This window comes from Liolophura sinensis, chromosome 8, assembly GCF_032854445.1.
Source record: "Liolophura sinensis isolate JHLJ2023 chromosome 8, CUHK_Ljap_v2, whole genome shotgun sequence".
Classification (NCBI taxonomy): domain Eukaryota; kingdom Metazoa; phylum Mollusca; class Polyplacophora; order Chitonida; family Chitonidae; genus Liolophura; species Liolophura sinensis.
Genome location: NC_088302.1, coordinates 26,627,156 through 26,644,250, shown reverse-complemented (window position 1 = coordinate 26,644,250; position 17,095 = coordinate 26,627,156). Strand labels below are relative to the sequence as shown.

The 17,095-nt window shown below is 38.9% G+C and overlaps 1 protein-coding gene across 1 annotated transcript; it reads left to right on the top strand.

Moving 5' to 3' along the window:
• The first annotated feature begins 1,077 nt into the window (after nt 1-1,077).
• LOC135472989 (neuronal acetylcholine receptor subunit alpha-7-like) lies at nt 1,078-16,816 on the top strand. Its single transcript, XM_064752748.1, has 6 exons — nt 1,078-1,198; nt 6,750-6,916; nt 7,924-7,968; nt 8,671-8,780; nt 12,439-12,974; nt 15,840-16,816. The coding sequence occupies exons 1-6, from the start codon at nt 1,144-1,146 to the stop codon at nt 16,403-16,405; spliced, it is 1,479 nt and encodes a 492-aa protein (XP_064608818.1). The 5' UTR covers nt 1,078-1,143; the 3' UTR covers nt 16,406-16,816.
• Nucleotides 16,817-17,095: the final 279 nt, after the last annotated feature.

Below are 17,095 nucleotides of genomic sequence, written 5' to 3'. Positions count from 1 at the left end.
GGGGCGGAATTTGTGCACAGGTGAGAACGACATTGGTCATCATCCAGGGAAATGTGACTGGACAAAGATACCGAGATGAAATATTGGAACCTGTTGTGGTGCCATTCGTGCATCAACAGCAAAGGGGTATCCTTTTGCAGCAGGACAATGCACGACTTCATACCGCCAGAGTTGTACTAAATTATCCGGACACCGTTGATGTCAACGTACTGCCTTGGCCAGCCTGATCGCCAGACATGAATCCCTTAGAGCATCTGTGGGATCATCTTGATCGACGTCTGAGACAACGCGTCCCTCCCCCACAAAACAGGCAACAGCTCGAACAGGCTTTATTTGAGGAGTGGGACAGAATTCCTGATGACGTCATCCGGCGGCTGATGACTTCCATGAGGAGACGTATTTCGGCTTTAATTGATGAATGGGTGCTCACACACGCTACTAACGATCTGTCTTATGACATGATAGGACATTAGGTACACCTTTTTAAGGGACTTGTGGTGCTGAACAAGGTTATAAGTTTCTTTTGCCCGGTAGTTTAGTTCGTGATGTAGGCACACTGTGTTTTATATTTCAGTACCGTTGCACTGTTGTTCAATTTTCCATTCTGTCCGCCGCTTGCACGTGTATAAAATATAGATCGCCATAGCATATAACCCAACTCTGTTTTGCGGACGTTTGACATGTACATTGTAAATGAATCGACACAACACAAAAGGTTACCACGTTGTAGACATGAGCTGATGTTTTACCTGACAAGTCTGTAAACAACATAATGCTCTTGTAGGCTGTAATAAAAACAGCCACACATTTTCCCATTTATATGTATATAATGCCCACAGGAATTACACAATTTGAACTGTATACGGTTTTCACAAGAATACAGCTGCCTCAAACACTTGACTTTCCTGTCATCTCTTTTTCTATAACTCGAGCAGTAGTCTTTTTTCACAGGAATACAGCTGCCTCAACATTTGACTTTCTTGTTATTTCTTCGCTACGCATAAAATTATTTAATGGCCGTAGTTTATCAGGGCTTATTTCTTGAAATTAACCTATCCTTTCTGTGTTTTCAGGCAAACTAAAGAATGACTCGCGTTACCTTAAGGCTGAAACTACACGATATTTGAGCAAGGCAACGTAACCATGCAGTTATCGTTTGTGATAGGCGCTTTCTCTGTTGTCATCGTCTTGTCAACAGGTACGTATTTGTAGCATAAGGATTACGCTTTCTGGATGTCACCAGCTATATATTTTGGAATGTCACTCAACATTTACATTGTGATATTTTATTCTGCTCAGCTGAACATGATTAGATCAGCAAACCAAGAGTTTGACACCGTGGTGGGATAAATTGTTTTGGGCAAAATAAAATCATTCATTATGGTTACATGGTAGACACAATTTTAACGAAAAGTTGATTTTATCAAAATAGTGTTCTAACAGCTAAGACTGAATAATAACGAGGAACCATCGAATGTGTATAGTCGAGGGTTTCCCCCGTAATCTGTCCGGTTATAAGTGAGATATTTCTGAGTACGGCATGAAAAAACTGCATTATGTGTCATTATCGATTATCAGAGGGGCATAATTGAATGTTGTTTGACAATGGCCTCCAAATAATATCCCCAGAATAACCAGAAACTTGAACTAACAAGGAAACCAGAAGACCTGATAGAATGGTAGATCCGTTATACTTATGATTGGTGGTTAGCAGTCCCGTTTTTATAACGTACATGCAGGAATATACGACAAAAGCTCATTCCGTATTTAATTTCCGAGCGTGTAAATGAATCTTGAAACTTCTTGAGCCTTGATGAACATTTGCTGCTCATAGATGGATACTGAATATACTCCAGGATAGATCAAATGTGGAATCTCTTAAGGAGTAAATGTATATATAGGTACCATATTCTTCTTATGTTACGTTCACATGGGTAATGAATAGAATTATAAAATAGTCGCAAAACGACGTGGACAAACGCTATAGAAATACTTAAGGGCGACCTGGTGTATTATCAGGGTGTATAAAACCAGGCATCCATATGCTGTTTAGTGCCACACATTGTGTAATCTGGCAAACATTAGAATAGACCAATAAAAAGTGTAGCATCTCGGACGTCAGTGTAAAATTGGGTCGAGATATAAGAGGTTAAACACAACTGATGGGTCTACCCCTTGGTTGTTAATCAAAGAAAAGTGCATTGGTCTTAAGGGCGTTCATTTATTTATGGAACCTCTATGCTTTGCCATTTATAAGACAAATCTGCTCACTTAAATCCGAGGCGAATACAGCTGGGGCTGGGTTCGAATCACGATGATCACGGACTAGAGAGTTGTTACTAGATAACTTTAGTTTCTTGGCCAGCGTACATTAAGCACGGCTGATGACGCACGTACTGTTTTCGTGAATAGTAATCACACGCAGGCTGAATGTATCTAAGGCAAGGATTTAGGTAATTAGTTGCAATTTACTTGCCGGGACTAACTGAGAGTTATTGTCTCAGACGATAATATTATTGCCATGAAAGCATGTCACTTACGAAGGTGTATGGAAGTCGGGCCTTGAAAACAAGCCACAAATTACTTGCCTTGAAGCAGCTATTTGTCAGAGAACAAATATGTCAGAGAACTTGATGCCTGATTCGGCTGACAGACGGGAAGAGAGTTGATTGGCAGACAAACCACTGTGTCCAAGGGGAACACAGTCTGAAGCTGGCTAATCGATCACAAAAATGATCAGACGCGAAGCGTCCCCGTTTGAACGCAGTCCTGATGACATATATGACATATACGTGCCATATTTACTAGACTGTGTTCACAGAAAATGTTAAGCTCTAATATAACCTTTTCGATGATCACCCCACAGAGATTCCCCATTCTTCTTATGTTATCCCCAAGAGCATCTAGCAGTGTATCCGAAAAGATAAACCTTATTTTTCATTAACAGGTTATTTAGTAGGTTTTGTGTAACAATTATATAGTATGCAGAGAACAATGGTAAATGATTTAAAAGATCAATGCCACCACATTCACCCTGAAGACATGAAATTTCTGTGATTACTTTGGCCCCTAACATCAGAAAAAGCACTTCCACTCATCAATTTTCATTTGCTGCCTCTTGTAAAGCAAAACAGTAGATTGCGGAGCCATTAATCACAATAAATTGCTTCACCTAAATAACGAAACTGTGGTTACAGGCGCTTTTTGTCTTGACCTATTGTGCCCTTTTTTGCTTAAGAATTGAAGCATATGCACGGTCACTGACATTTTTTTGTCTATAGCAGTATAAGGTGGTAGCCTGATTAGAGTCAATCTTTGTCTTGTTTGGAGAGAGGCAAATTCCTACGTTTTAAGCGTGGCTCAAAGGAGATTTTAAGCTGACTTTACTTTATCATTTGTCTGGTTTTCTTATATTACTGTAAGCTACATGGAACTGAACTGAATCAAACTGAGTTAAGAAAATAATAGAAACAGGAAAACAGCAGGGGTTTCCAAATGGAACTGATTATATCAAATATGAAACTAAAACATAAACATACATGTATTTATTAACCATCTTCAAAATGCAAATTTGTGTTAAACTACGAAAATCCTATTTGAACTATTTATCAATATATGACAATAATTTATATCATCCGTATCTGGTACAATTTTCTCTAATTACCAAATGACTTAATTGCAGGTCATATAAACAGCACATGGTGCATAATTGAGGAGTGGGGATAAAATAGTTTGGTGAAGCATAATAACAATGAACGGTCATTAGAACTCCTTTGTATCGTCGAGTTAATTGATTTCAAGATTAGGAGTTAATGGTTCTAAACAGATTTCGTCGAATCAATGAATTTCATATTATGGAGTGAATGGTTTTAAACAGATTTCGTCCAATCAATGAATTTCAAATTATGGAGTAATGGTTTTAACAAATTTCGTCGAGTCAATGAATTTCAAAATATGGATTAATGGTTTTTGAACAGATTTTTTAATCAGTGGCTTTAACATCGTTGTTTCCGATGGATTTCCCTGGATACCACTATGGTTAGGCTTCCAGAAGAATGTAATCGTCTTACCTGTTCATTTAACTTCTTATGAACGGACAAAATTTAAAGAATACACAGGTTTCATAATTAATTATTAGCCTTTATGATAAGACACGAAAGGGAGCAACTGATCATCACAGCCGTCTGACCACAGAATCAGAAGCTTTACGCTTTGCAGCATATTGGATGCAGGATTTAACAAGCCTATTTTATAATTAGGGTGTGTTTCCCTCTACGTGTGAAGTCTCCACTGGTAAGGTTCTAAAAAGCATCAGGGCAGAGCCTCAAACGTGGTTGATGTACGAGATGATACACAGGCCGTTAACAATACACCCATCGTCAGATGTCCCCCTCACGAGATATTCAAATTAAGCTATGATACTTCTTAAATAAGATTAACCTGATTAATTACTGTGCACTTGTTAATGAGACTGTATGGTCTAGAGTTCTAGCATCTGCTTGTTTACCTCTACCAATGTGACAGTGTCACTTTTATTTATAGGCCCTTTACGTAAAAAGGGCTTCTCTCTTTAATAATAAATCCTTACAATTGTCGCCGTTAAAATATCATTTGGGTTTATTATCTCTGAAGCTGGTTTTCACGCCTCTAATATCTTGCTACTAGTATAAGAGCAATGATTACTCTGTAAGAAGAATTACACTTATCGCAATTATGAAGTACAAAATCCCGATAGGAACGGGAACCCTTGTTTAATTCGTTCTGGGTGTTACGTCTTGATGACAAAGACTGTCGATTTCGAAGATGTTCGTAGGACATTACGTACATGGAATTAAAATCTCACTACAGGCCTCCCGCTATTCCCATCTTGGATGAGATGGAAAACATCGATGTAGCATCTACATGCACATAACGTGTACATGGCTAGTTACCGTACTTAATGTGGTGAGACTTTATTTATGTTTCTCAATAAGGACGGACATGTTTTCGGTCTTTGGCTTACACGGAAGAGAAGTGAGGTTGTTTGTCTACAGCCGCTATATAATGAACATTACTTTCATATGACCGGCACAGAGTGTTAACGTCTGTTGACTTGATAGCTACTGTCTCTTCCAGACGATGTTATGACGCTTGTGACCGACTGTTGCCCAGCCAGTCGGGAAGCGCATGTCAGAGGAACGACTGAGGGACTCGTCGCAACAGAGTGAGCAATCTATCTCCACTGTCAGAATCTGTGATCTTTGGCCAAAATGTCAAGAGTAGCGTCTTGGAGACTACCTTACGTCCAGTAGCGCCAGCTCACAATGATATATTACATCTGTCAATGCGTCAAACATCCAATCGAATTCCAATTAAGAATGACAAGAGATTATTAAAATTATCAGCCATAAGAAGTTGTAGGGCATGTTCTGAAGGGTAGCCTTTCACGGAACTAATTGAGAAGCCATCGATCAGTGGTTGACGTAAGGTAACTGTTGCTCAGAGTCGGCCCAGGGTCATACGAACAGAAATGTTCCCAGCGCGTAAGACGCCTCGATCTTCTTCATGGGCAAAGAGTAAGAATGGCCACGTTATTTTCTCATTTTTCAAGAGATGATTCTGTGTTCTGTGATCGTTATGCGAGAAAAGAGTCATAAATCACATGCTCCCAATTTAATATAGGGAGCATATCCTTAAGAATTTCAGTGATAAGTCTACAAAATGTTCCAAATTTTATAGCATGATTGTTTTTGTTGCCAGACACATTGTAAACTATTGTTTCCTTGATAGATTTTGTACAAGACTGGTTGTTAATTCTGATGAAATCTCCTGTTATGCGTTCATTACAGATGTATTTTCATGTGGAATAAGATAAATGGCAAATGGTCACACATTACTGGTGAAATGCAGCCTAGGCATCTTGTCATTTTCAGTGTCCTGTAAATTTCCCATCTATCAACAGGAAACGCCCAATCTGTGCTTGAAGCTCATTCATATTAAAATTATGAAGTATTTGGGACTGCATGGGAAGAAACAGTACGCTTGCTTGAATTAAACTATATTTTAATGCTGCTCATATTACGTTTTCCTCAATTAAATATGATTTACTTTGAATGTCGATGTTAAGGACCATTGTTAATATATGTCTGCTTCAATGTAAAGATGTCCATGTCAAATCTAACAGATGTACAGGGCCGTAGCTGGCTCAGAGATTTAAAGTGCTGGACTCCAGATCTTATTCATTTGTTGAGGTTGTAGACAAGGGGTGTGCCAGGCACCCGGCCAGAGGATTGCAAAGCGACCCTAGACTTAAGTTAAAGGTTTAATCATTAAATTTGGTATGTTGTTTTCCATTAGTTTAGCTGCAATTTGTTGTACGATAACTTACCCAGAATGTACGTTGTCATTTTGACATCAGAATAACAATTTTGAAGCGATTTAAAATTATGGTTTAAATCTAAGAACGCTTTGTGATTCCTGGATCAGACGTGGCGTCCTCTTAGAACGGCAATCTTCTATACTGACAAACCTTACCGACCGCATATAAGCTAAAAATTCTTATCTTTGGCCTTAAATGTCAATCAAATAGATTATTATATGAATAGATTAATTGCCGTCTTGTATGTATACTGATCCAGGACGCTACAATTGCCACACTACCGATGAGATCAAAAATAGTAAATAGGTACCGTTTTAATGAAAAACCTCATTATAAATGAATTTCATTAAACCTCTGTAATAATGCCAAGCGACTGGTGTTGTGTTAACAGCGGAGTACCAGATCTGCATCAACAAGAGCGAGGCGCTGCTGACAGATGAACAGAGACTGCTGATGGTTCTCATGGAAGACTATGATCCGTACACGAGGCCCGTCTTCAACGCTTCCTCCCCTGTCAATGTATACGTCGGCATCACCTTAACACAAATCTTTGATGTGGTACGTTTTCATGCATACAGAAAATTATATGGCATTAGGATCTACTGTTTTCATTAGATTTTGAACATTTCTTAAATTACGTTCTCAGATTTAAATTAATTTGAATTAATGCCATGAGATCGACAACAAAGAAAGATATGCATCACACCAATGAAAACTCCAATGATACTGTTTCATAAAAATTTAAGGCTATCAGTCAGTGCAGCCTCTTGATGCCAGAAAATAGGCCTAAAAGTGATCTTATTATTTTTTAACTATTCTCCTGAAATGTGTATTGTTTCCCATCCCACTCCATTCTTTATGTTAATTGTTCCCATGCCATACATGTGTACTGTGTTATCGCATTGTCCACATGAACATATATATACAACGTACACCTTACAGGAATTTAACATCAAATTTTATAGCCTAAACGTGAACAGTTTTGTAACTCGAAAATATTCCCTACTTATTATGCATGGTCAGAGGATGTGGATACAGAAAGACGTTGATGTTCTTAGCACACCATTTTTCGTATACATGTACGTAGCCTGTATACATTCATATTTAGTGTTCTATGAATGTGGTTAAATGGCTGTATTGAACTTCACTGCATAAGAAATGGGGGCCTCCGTGGCTCAGTCGGTTAGCGCGCTAGCGCAGCGTAATGACCCAGGAGTCTCTCACCAATGCGGTCGCTGCGAGTTCAAGTCCAGCTCATGCTGGCTTCCTCTCCGGCCATACGTGGGAAGGGCAGCAACCTGCGGATGGTGGTGAGTTTCCCCCGGGCTCTGCCCGGTTTCCACCCACCACAATGCTTGCCGCCGTCGTATAAGTGAAATATTCTTCAGTACGGCGTAAAACACCAATCAAATAAATAAATAAGTCAAAAGAAATGTGTTATGATATAGTTTCAGCGTTATATGCGTTTGACCCCCCCCCCCCCCTCAACGTCCCATTCTTTAAATAAAGGAGCGTTATTCGGACATTCCCCCTCTACGTACTTCATGTCCGCTTTGTTTCAACAGCATGAAAAGAACCAAGTGCTGACCACCAACATTTGGCTGGATCAGGTAAGACAACAATGTTGTTCGTAAATATCGTTCGCTATCTCTATCTATAAAATGTGTTCACACATTAACTGTTAGACAAAAATAACTTTTGTGACACTCTTACGAAATGAACAGAATTAATTATCTTTAATATACAAACATAAAAAAACAACTCGCAAGCATGATTGAGGCAAAAAATATGTCTGACCATATCTAGTATTGTGGCTGGTATGATCTCAGTATGAGGAATGGAGTGAGTGCGGCAGATATTAATTTTGTCATGAGGCGAAATGATTTTAAAAAGATTTCAAAATACTGTTATGCACACGTTTTTAATTATATGTAATTTTAAGAGCAGTTTAACAGAATTCACAATCTTGTGTAAGTTATCAGTAAACTGCGATTCTAAAATGCAGTTTTATTTTTTCTATTTCGACTCGATATCTTTTCTTATCTTGAAAGACGACCGGCTACTAAGTTCAGAAATGTGTTTCGTGTTAAATTTATAACTTATTTACAGACTTTCATGTATACTCACTTATGTTGTCTTGCAACTTAGTGTAACTTCTTCTGACTTGTCAAGAACCTAAACTGTATTCACTCCTTACTTCTCTCATCGGATTCAGTAACTAATGAAGAATTGTGTTGGCTGATGAACAGGACACGAAGGAGCTATTATTCTTAACGTATCGCCTAATCTGAATCTCTGTGGTCTCGTTTAAGGATTGGGGGGATGAAAAGCTTACCTGGAATCCCGAGGATTTTGGCGGAATTGAAACACTTCGCATCCCGTGTAAGAAAGTATGGCTGCCGGATATAGTCTTATACAACAGGTACAGTTAAGAGTCGTGTTCTGTGATTAAACTATGGCAGATCTCCCCAAAACAGTGTTGTTTACGACTGTCGTTATAGTGTCCATACAGCTTTTACGTTCGAATAATCTTAGCGGACTTTCCAATCCTTTACTCCTATAAATATTGTGATAAAACAAAATTTGGGTGCAGAACATATCTTGTTTACTTAGGTAAATGGTGCACAAAGTTGCTGTTTCCCTGTGCATATAGTTAGGTTACCACAATGGTGGCCATGCCACAGATTGTTTTCCATGTTCATACATGGTACAAGTGAATGTGATGTTAGATAGACCCTTTGTTGTTCATCCCTTTTTCTAACTTCAGTCATTCTCAAAACGGAAACGGACATGCATGTATAATCGCAAGCCCAACGGTTGACTAAACCGTAACGGTGAAGTGTTGCAATCAGGATTATACATAATAGAGTCGACGCTAAAACATTCACTCGAGGTACTGGAATGGCTGAGCCTCCTTTTCTATCTGATACCCTTTTACTTAATATTCTAATACGTCTGTAAACTATAACCCTCGACAGAAGTCTGGTCTACAAGAAATATATTGAACAGAATCGGTAACGAAGATACATTGTCGACATTTCCGTGTACGAAACTTTTCCTGATGTAAGGGTACCACTATCGGAGAGCAAAGATGAGAAACAACTGGCCTGTTTAACTCCGGATCAGCGATTGACCTTACAGAAAATCAAACAAAAAAACACGAAGACTCTTGAATAAGGTCCGTATATATATTTTAACAAAATAGACAAATAATACAATTGAGCATAATATACAAAACAATACAAATATATATATATATATATATATATATATATATATATATATATATATATATATATATATATATATATATACCAGCTCCAAAATAACGTCTCCAAAAAATAGCAAGTGGCAAAACACAAGGTCACAAAGTGTTCTGTTCAGAAAATGAAGTACAACTGACGAATGTCGAAAGGCGTCAAAGCCGATATCCAGCAAAAACTCCAAACCCAGCAAAATCCTTCACAGTGAATGACAGTAAATATTGCTGCTCTCAAATGGACTTCAGTAAATAACAGCTCACAAGTGGACTTGAATGAATAGCTGCTCACAAGTGGACTTGAATAAATTACTGCGAGCTTCACAACTCCGTCGCTCACATTTACAGACTAACGTCAAAGAAAATTCTGGATGGTTTGATCGTAAACATCTTTACAACACCGATACCTATTTCCCGAATGTACACACTATTTACAATAATATTAAACTCATAAACACCGGAGCTTCGAGAGCACTTGATTGAATTACAGCGCAAGCGATAACTTACACAAAGGGGAAAATGTAGGTCAGACACTGACAAATAAAAACATATAATATAATGTTTAAGGACGGTGTTTGTAACAATTACCTTACATCAACATACCACCCTGAATCCGTAAGGAATTATGCGTAGCAACTGTCAAGCGTCATTAAATACTGAATATAAAATTATCACATACATCTTGTTGTAAAATAAATGATTTCGTCCTCACTCTTTCTACCAACGCTATCATGTTAGGTAATACGTGGTGATGGGAAAGAACACTGTGTCCGTATGAAAATAAAGTTGCTTAATGACAAAGGCTAATCCTTATTAATCTCAGCCAAGTAAAGGATTTTATTTGAAAAGCTATTTTCATCATGTGCACGGTTCAAGTATCCTACCTGGTAAACAAATTCATGTGTTATAACGTTTTTGATTTTATTTAAACCTCGACATTTTTCCGTGGAACGCAATTTGCTGCAATAGTCCCCCGTTACTTACACAAAGAATCCTCCCTTACTAACGCGAAGAATCATCCATTACTAACACAAGGTGTTCTACCTTACTGACACAAGGTGTCCTCCCTTACTGACGCAAAGTGTCCTCCATTACTGATACAAAGAGTCCTCCCTTCCTGACACAAAGTGCCCTCACTACCTGACACAGGATGTCCTCCATTACCGTTTCACCGCTCAAATCTGACACAAAGAGTCCTCCCTTACTGACACAAAGAGTCCTCCCTTACTGAGACATAGAGTCCTCCCTTTTCTGACACATAGAGACCTCCCTTTTCTGACACATAGAGTCCTCCCTTTTCTGACACATAGAGTCCTCCCTTAATGACACATAGAGACCTCCCTTACTGACACATAGAGACCTCCCTTACTGACACATAGAGTCCTCCCTTTCTGACACATAGAGTCCTCCCTTACTGACACATGGATTCCTCCCTTTCTGACACATGGAGTCCTCCCTTACTGACACATGGAGTCCTCCCTTTCTGACACATAGTCCTCCCTTACCGACACAAAGGGTCCTCCCTTTCTGACACATAGAAACCTCCCTTACTGACACAAAGGGTCCTCCCTTTCTGACACAAAGAGTCCTCCCTTACTGACACAAAGAGTCCTCCTTTACCGTTTCACCGCTCAAATCTGACACAAAGAGTCCTCCCTTACTGACACAAAGAGTCCTCCCTTACTGAGACATAGAGTCCTTCCTTTTCTGACACATAGAGACCTCCCTTTTCTGACACATAGAGTCCTCCCTTTTCTGACACATAGAGTCCTCCCTTTTCTGACACAGGGAGTCCTCCCTTTTCTGACACAGGGAGTCCTCCCTTTTCTGACACAGAGAGTCCTCCCTTTTCTGACACAGAGAGTCCTCCCTTTTCTGACACAAAGAGCCCTCCCTTACTGACCCAAAGAGCCCTCCCTTACTGACCCAAAGAGCCCTCCCTTACTGACACAAAGAGTCCTCCCTTACTGACACAAAGAGTCCTCCCTTACTGACACAAAGAGTCCTCCTTTACTAACACACAGAGTCCTCCCTTACTGTTTCACCGCTCAAAACGTATTTGTTGGACCAAGTATTTGTATTATGTAGTACACATATATGACTATTACCACAGTGGCTTTATGTCCAGCTAACATGCTCCCTACCTAAAAGCAAGTCAAGGTCTGTCAGCAACCTGCGAATGGTCATGGGTTTCCCCCGGGCTCTGTCCGGTTTCCACCCACCATAATGCTGGCCGCCGTCGTATAAGCGAAATATTCTTGAGTACGGCGTAAAGCACCAATCAAATAAATAAATAAAACCAAGTCATCTAGAGACGAATCCCCTTTCTATTAGTTTCAAAAGTTCTAAGCAAAGATTTTAAGGATTACCGTCGTATCTCCATTAAGGGAGATTAAATACGGTATGAGACTGCAGGACGAAAGCTCTTCACACAGAGGTCGCGTGATACGAGTTTACAGCGGTGGGTTTGCAGTGAGTTTAGTTGATTTGATTGGCGTTTAACGGTGTTCTTGGCAACTTTTCACTTCTATTGCGGCAGTGTGCTTTATTAATGAAGGATAACCAAGACGAAAGAGCTCACAGTAAACTAATCTTGTTGGTCAAGAATCCGATATACCTCCTGGGAAGATGGGGTCAAATAATGAAAATAGGCTTTTGAATTAAATATTGATACATTGGCGAGGAAAATACACAGGCGAAGCTCTATTATTGTGAGTTATTATTAAAAATTATGATAATTTTTATTAAAGTTAGGATTACAAATATATTATACCTATGTCAAACAATCATGTTTTAAATGATGAAGTATTTTACTTAACAGTGCCGACGACTACACGGACGGCTACATGCAAGCCCTGGCAATGGTATCCTCTAATGGTAACGTATTCTGGCCGCCAATCGTCAAGCTACGCAGCACGTGTCAGTTGGACATTACCTATTTTCCATTTGACGATCAGACGTGTACACTAAAGCTTGGATCATGGGCGTACGACGGATTTCAGGTCGACGTGTTTCTAAGAGAGAAAGCCTACGACCTTAGTAACTATGTCAGTAACGGTGAATGGGAACTGTTAGGCGTAGAAGCCCGCAGGAACGTTGTGACGTATGCTTGCTGTCCGGAACCCTTCCCAGATGTCACTTTCACTATACACATGCGCAGAAAGACGCTTTATTACACATACAATGTGATCATTCCGTGTATTATGCTATCCATACTGACACTGCTGGGGTTCTGGATGAGGCCTGACAGTGGAGAGAAGATTACGCTCGGCCTGACAGTTCTCCTAGCCTTCTCTGTCTTCATGCTTCTCATTGCGGAAAACATGCCAGCAACTTCGAACTATGTGCCTTTAATAGGCAAGTGGTCTTACAACATCCCTGTGGCAGTAATATTACAGACTGTCTGACATGTTTAATTTTTCCTACTGTATTTTTGTATGGGTGTTCTTTCTGCTTCTCTGACGTGTATAAGAGTTCTTACTGTATGGGTGCTCTTACTGCTTCTCTAATATGCATGAATGTTCGTACTTTATTTCTATACGAGTGTTCTTACTGCTTCTCTGACATGTATGAGTGTTCTTAGTGTATTTCCGCAGGGATGCTCTTACTGCATCTCTGACTTGTATGCGTGTTCTTGGCGTATTTCTGTATGGATGTTCTTACAGCTTCTCTAATATGCATGAAAGGTCTGCAGCAACCTGCGGATGGTCGTGGATTTTCATCGGGCTCTGCCCGGTTTCCTCCCATTATAATGCTGGCCGCCGTTGTATAAGTTAAACACTAATCAAATAAATAAAATAAATAATACGCATGTATGTTCCTACTATATTTCGGTATGAATGATCTTACTGCATCTCTAACATGTATGGGTATTCTTACTGTATTTCTGAATGGGTGCTCTTACTGCATCTCTGACATATATAGGTGTTCTTACTGTATTTCTGTATGGGTCTTGTTACTGCTTCTCTGACATGTATGAGTGTTCTTAGTGTATTTATGAAAGGATGCTCTTACTGTTTCTCTGGCATGTATGAGTGTTCTGACTGTATTTCTGTATGATTGTTCTTACTGCTTCCCTGACATCTATAAGTGTTCTTACTGTATTTCTGTATGATTGTTCTTACTGCTTCCCTGACATCTATGAGTGTTCTTACTGTATTTCTGTATGGGTGTTCATGTATGAATGTTCTTACTGTATGTCTGTATGAGTGTTCTTAGGGTATTTCTGTCTGGCTGCTCTTGCTCTCTTGCTACTCCTTTGATATGTATGTGTGTTCTTAATGTACTTCTGATTGGTTGTTCTTTCTTCCACTTTGTGTATGTGTTCTTAGTGCATGTTTGCATGAACATGCATCCGCCAAATCCCTTGCCTGCAGTTTACTGGGTCTCTGTATGACGATGTCTTCCCACATCTCTGACATGCATGAGTTTTCTTACTACATCGTTTTATGAATGTTGTTACTGCAAGGTCTTCTTCATTGCATTTCGGTGTTCATCAAACGGAAGTCTGTTTTTAACTTTTTTCGAAATGTGCCTTTTTTGACTATACATAGATTTGCCAGACATTAACGTCACACTGTAAACCGTTTTGGAGTAATCTCAGGAAGTTTTAAGTGGCCCACGCGATCAAATGCACGCAGATTTGAATTACTGTATTAGAGTCATCACCCCATAGGACGAACATCTACTTAAAATTTAATGCTTATTTTGACGAGAGAAGAAAACGGCGTCCCATATAATGGTGTTAATGACATTACATCAAATCCGTCTTCAAAATTTACGTGATCAGAGATGAATAAATGATGCCGCGTCTTTATGGAAAAATTGTTATTTACCTTAAGCTATGACTTGAATGTGAAATTTTTAATACACACTTGATCAGAGCTATATGGCGTAGTAGATTTATGGGAGTGCTGTAAAAGGGATAAGCGATACTTTATGTCACTAGTCCTTGGGTAGATGAACTAATATGAAAATAAGATTGCACTTTGTTCATATTTGTTTGACAAACTAATTTATGCTACTTAAAAATGAATTTATCTGTAATAGCTACACTTCTTAGCTTATCTTGAGTCATAGTTCGAAATTTTTGTACGTCTTTCTCACAATCGTTAAGTTCAAATCTCACTGACATTCTCATCTTTAGGGCAGGCACTGGAACTCACAGTAATAAAGCAGATTTGTCTGTTAGCCAAAAATTTCTAAACAGCTCCAAAACCGCGATATTTCAAGGAAATACAGAAATGTCGCATTTCCTATGATATTGAATATATCACTTGCAAGTACTTGTTAATTCAAATGCTCCATTCAAAACCACTGTTTCTTATACAAGCCTCATTTAGCGAAACACTCCTTAAGATATATTTCGCCTAACTATCCTCGACACCGATTATTAAATTCTCTGAAAAGACCCAGTAAAGCCATTTTATGTTTTACTTGTCAATTAACGTGTCTTCATATTCACAGAATGGGTCGGGATTTTTTTCCATTTTTTTCTTCATTTTTTTTCTCTCTCAAAATTTGTGATTTGATTAAGGGTGTTTTTAATCGATTTACTCATTTTTCTTTGGAAAAGTAGCGCAGGTTTTTTGTGTAGCACTACGCAAATACAGTACGCAATTAGATATGAACCCTTCACTGCCGATTGAAGTTAGAAGTATTTTCTTACTTAAATCTTTAGATCAGACAAAGATCAAGAGATTTTCTGATGTATGCAAAGAGATTTCTCGACTTAGCTGTTTGTTTATAATGATGCTAACCTGCAGATGGTCGTGGGTTTCCCCAGGCTTTGCCCGGTTTCCACCCACCATAATGCTGGCTGCCGTCGTATAAATGAAATATTCTTGAGTAGGGCGTAAAACACCAATCAAATAAATAAATAAATAAGTATAATGACGATGAAGCAGAGTTTTGGTTGCTTCATTGTGCAAGATTTGTGACTGAATGGTTCAAGGTGTTTAACAGTTTGGCGCAAATGGATATATATCCTGTGACACAGCAGGACGAAACGAGCAGAACTTCGTAATGAAACATACCTAAGTGAAAAGAAGATTTTTAGTGTTTCCTGTTAATGGTTAACAACTGCCGCTTCTGAGTGACTAAAGAGACTTTAATTATCGGCTCAGTGGGAAGTGTTCTTACAAGGAGAACACGAAAACCACTAGAGTTCTAACTTAATTTTACTTCAAGATAATGTACCACATGTTGTTTGTATGATTGCAGGGATTTACTTAACCACAGTAATGGCCCTTACGTCCTTTTCGGTGATTCTAGCTGTCACTGTGAGTAACATCAACAACAGGGGGTTTAAGGAAGAGAAAGGGGTGCCAAGAAGACTGAAGCAATTCATCAGCTTCTTGGCCAAATTGATGTTCATGAAACTTCGCTATTTGCGAATGAAGCCATCGGATTCTACCCCAATGGAACGCCTGCAGTCTTTATCGAAGGATCAGTACGCCGGCTTTAACTCGACCTACACAAGCGATTCCGGCTGCAATCTCATCGACTATGAAAATGGCGAGCCGACAAATCACAAAGACTCTGATCCAAACAAAAAGAAGAGAGATCAGCCACATAAAGGTTGGGACAGCGAGGAAATTCTCAAGAGACTCCAAATACTTATCTCTCGTGACGAAGAGCGTGAAAAAAGTAACGAGATTTATCGCGAATGGCAGGAGGCGGCCGAGGTGATAGACCGCTTCCTGTTCTTTTTGTACGTGCTTGGAACATCCGTGGCTACCTTAACTATGCTTTTCTTTATTCCTCTGGCGAAAAATAACCCGTTGTGACTGTCAGGACTTCATCTATATATATGGAACGCAATTTGACATCGAATTGACTTCGAATTGGTTTTGAGCGGCTGATTTTGATCATTTGGAATGATTGTATTTAATGTCTCAAACTGTGATAAGGCCAACGCTATAAATGTATTTAACGTTGGGAAACAAACTGGAGATTTTACGTTGTAAATAGCACGGGTAAAAAGTTCGTCGTGGAAATGTGCGTGTTTAATTTAAGGAAACATTATTGCTGTGAAATATTACTTTGTGTTCGTGTCTGTAATTGTTCTCTGTTGACGGGTGTTTTACCAAGGTGCATCTTTAAGACCCCAACGATTAATTTTGCATTCTTATAGGATGGAAGAACTTGCACTTATTTGCCTTGCTTACATATTTTAGCGCTGAGTGTTTACTGCTAGAAGGATTGTATCACCTTTGTTAATAATACTTGATTTTTGTCGTGTTTTGAAAAGTGCTAATCACATGAAATTTGATGTGGTTATATTTGTATTTAATGTCAGTTAAAATAAAGGGTAAGAAATTATTTCCGGCGTCTAATCTGACACTCCTGTAAGTTAAGCAGATTCTTATCTTACAAAGCTGGATTGATATTTGGAACATAAATAAAATACATATCGTTATTATCGTTAATAGGGATTCAACTTTCTGAATATAGCACAGATTCTAGTGTTGAAAGTT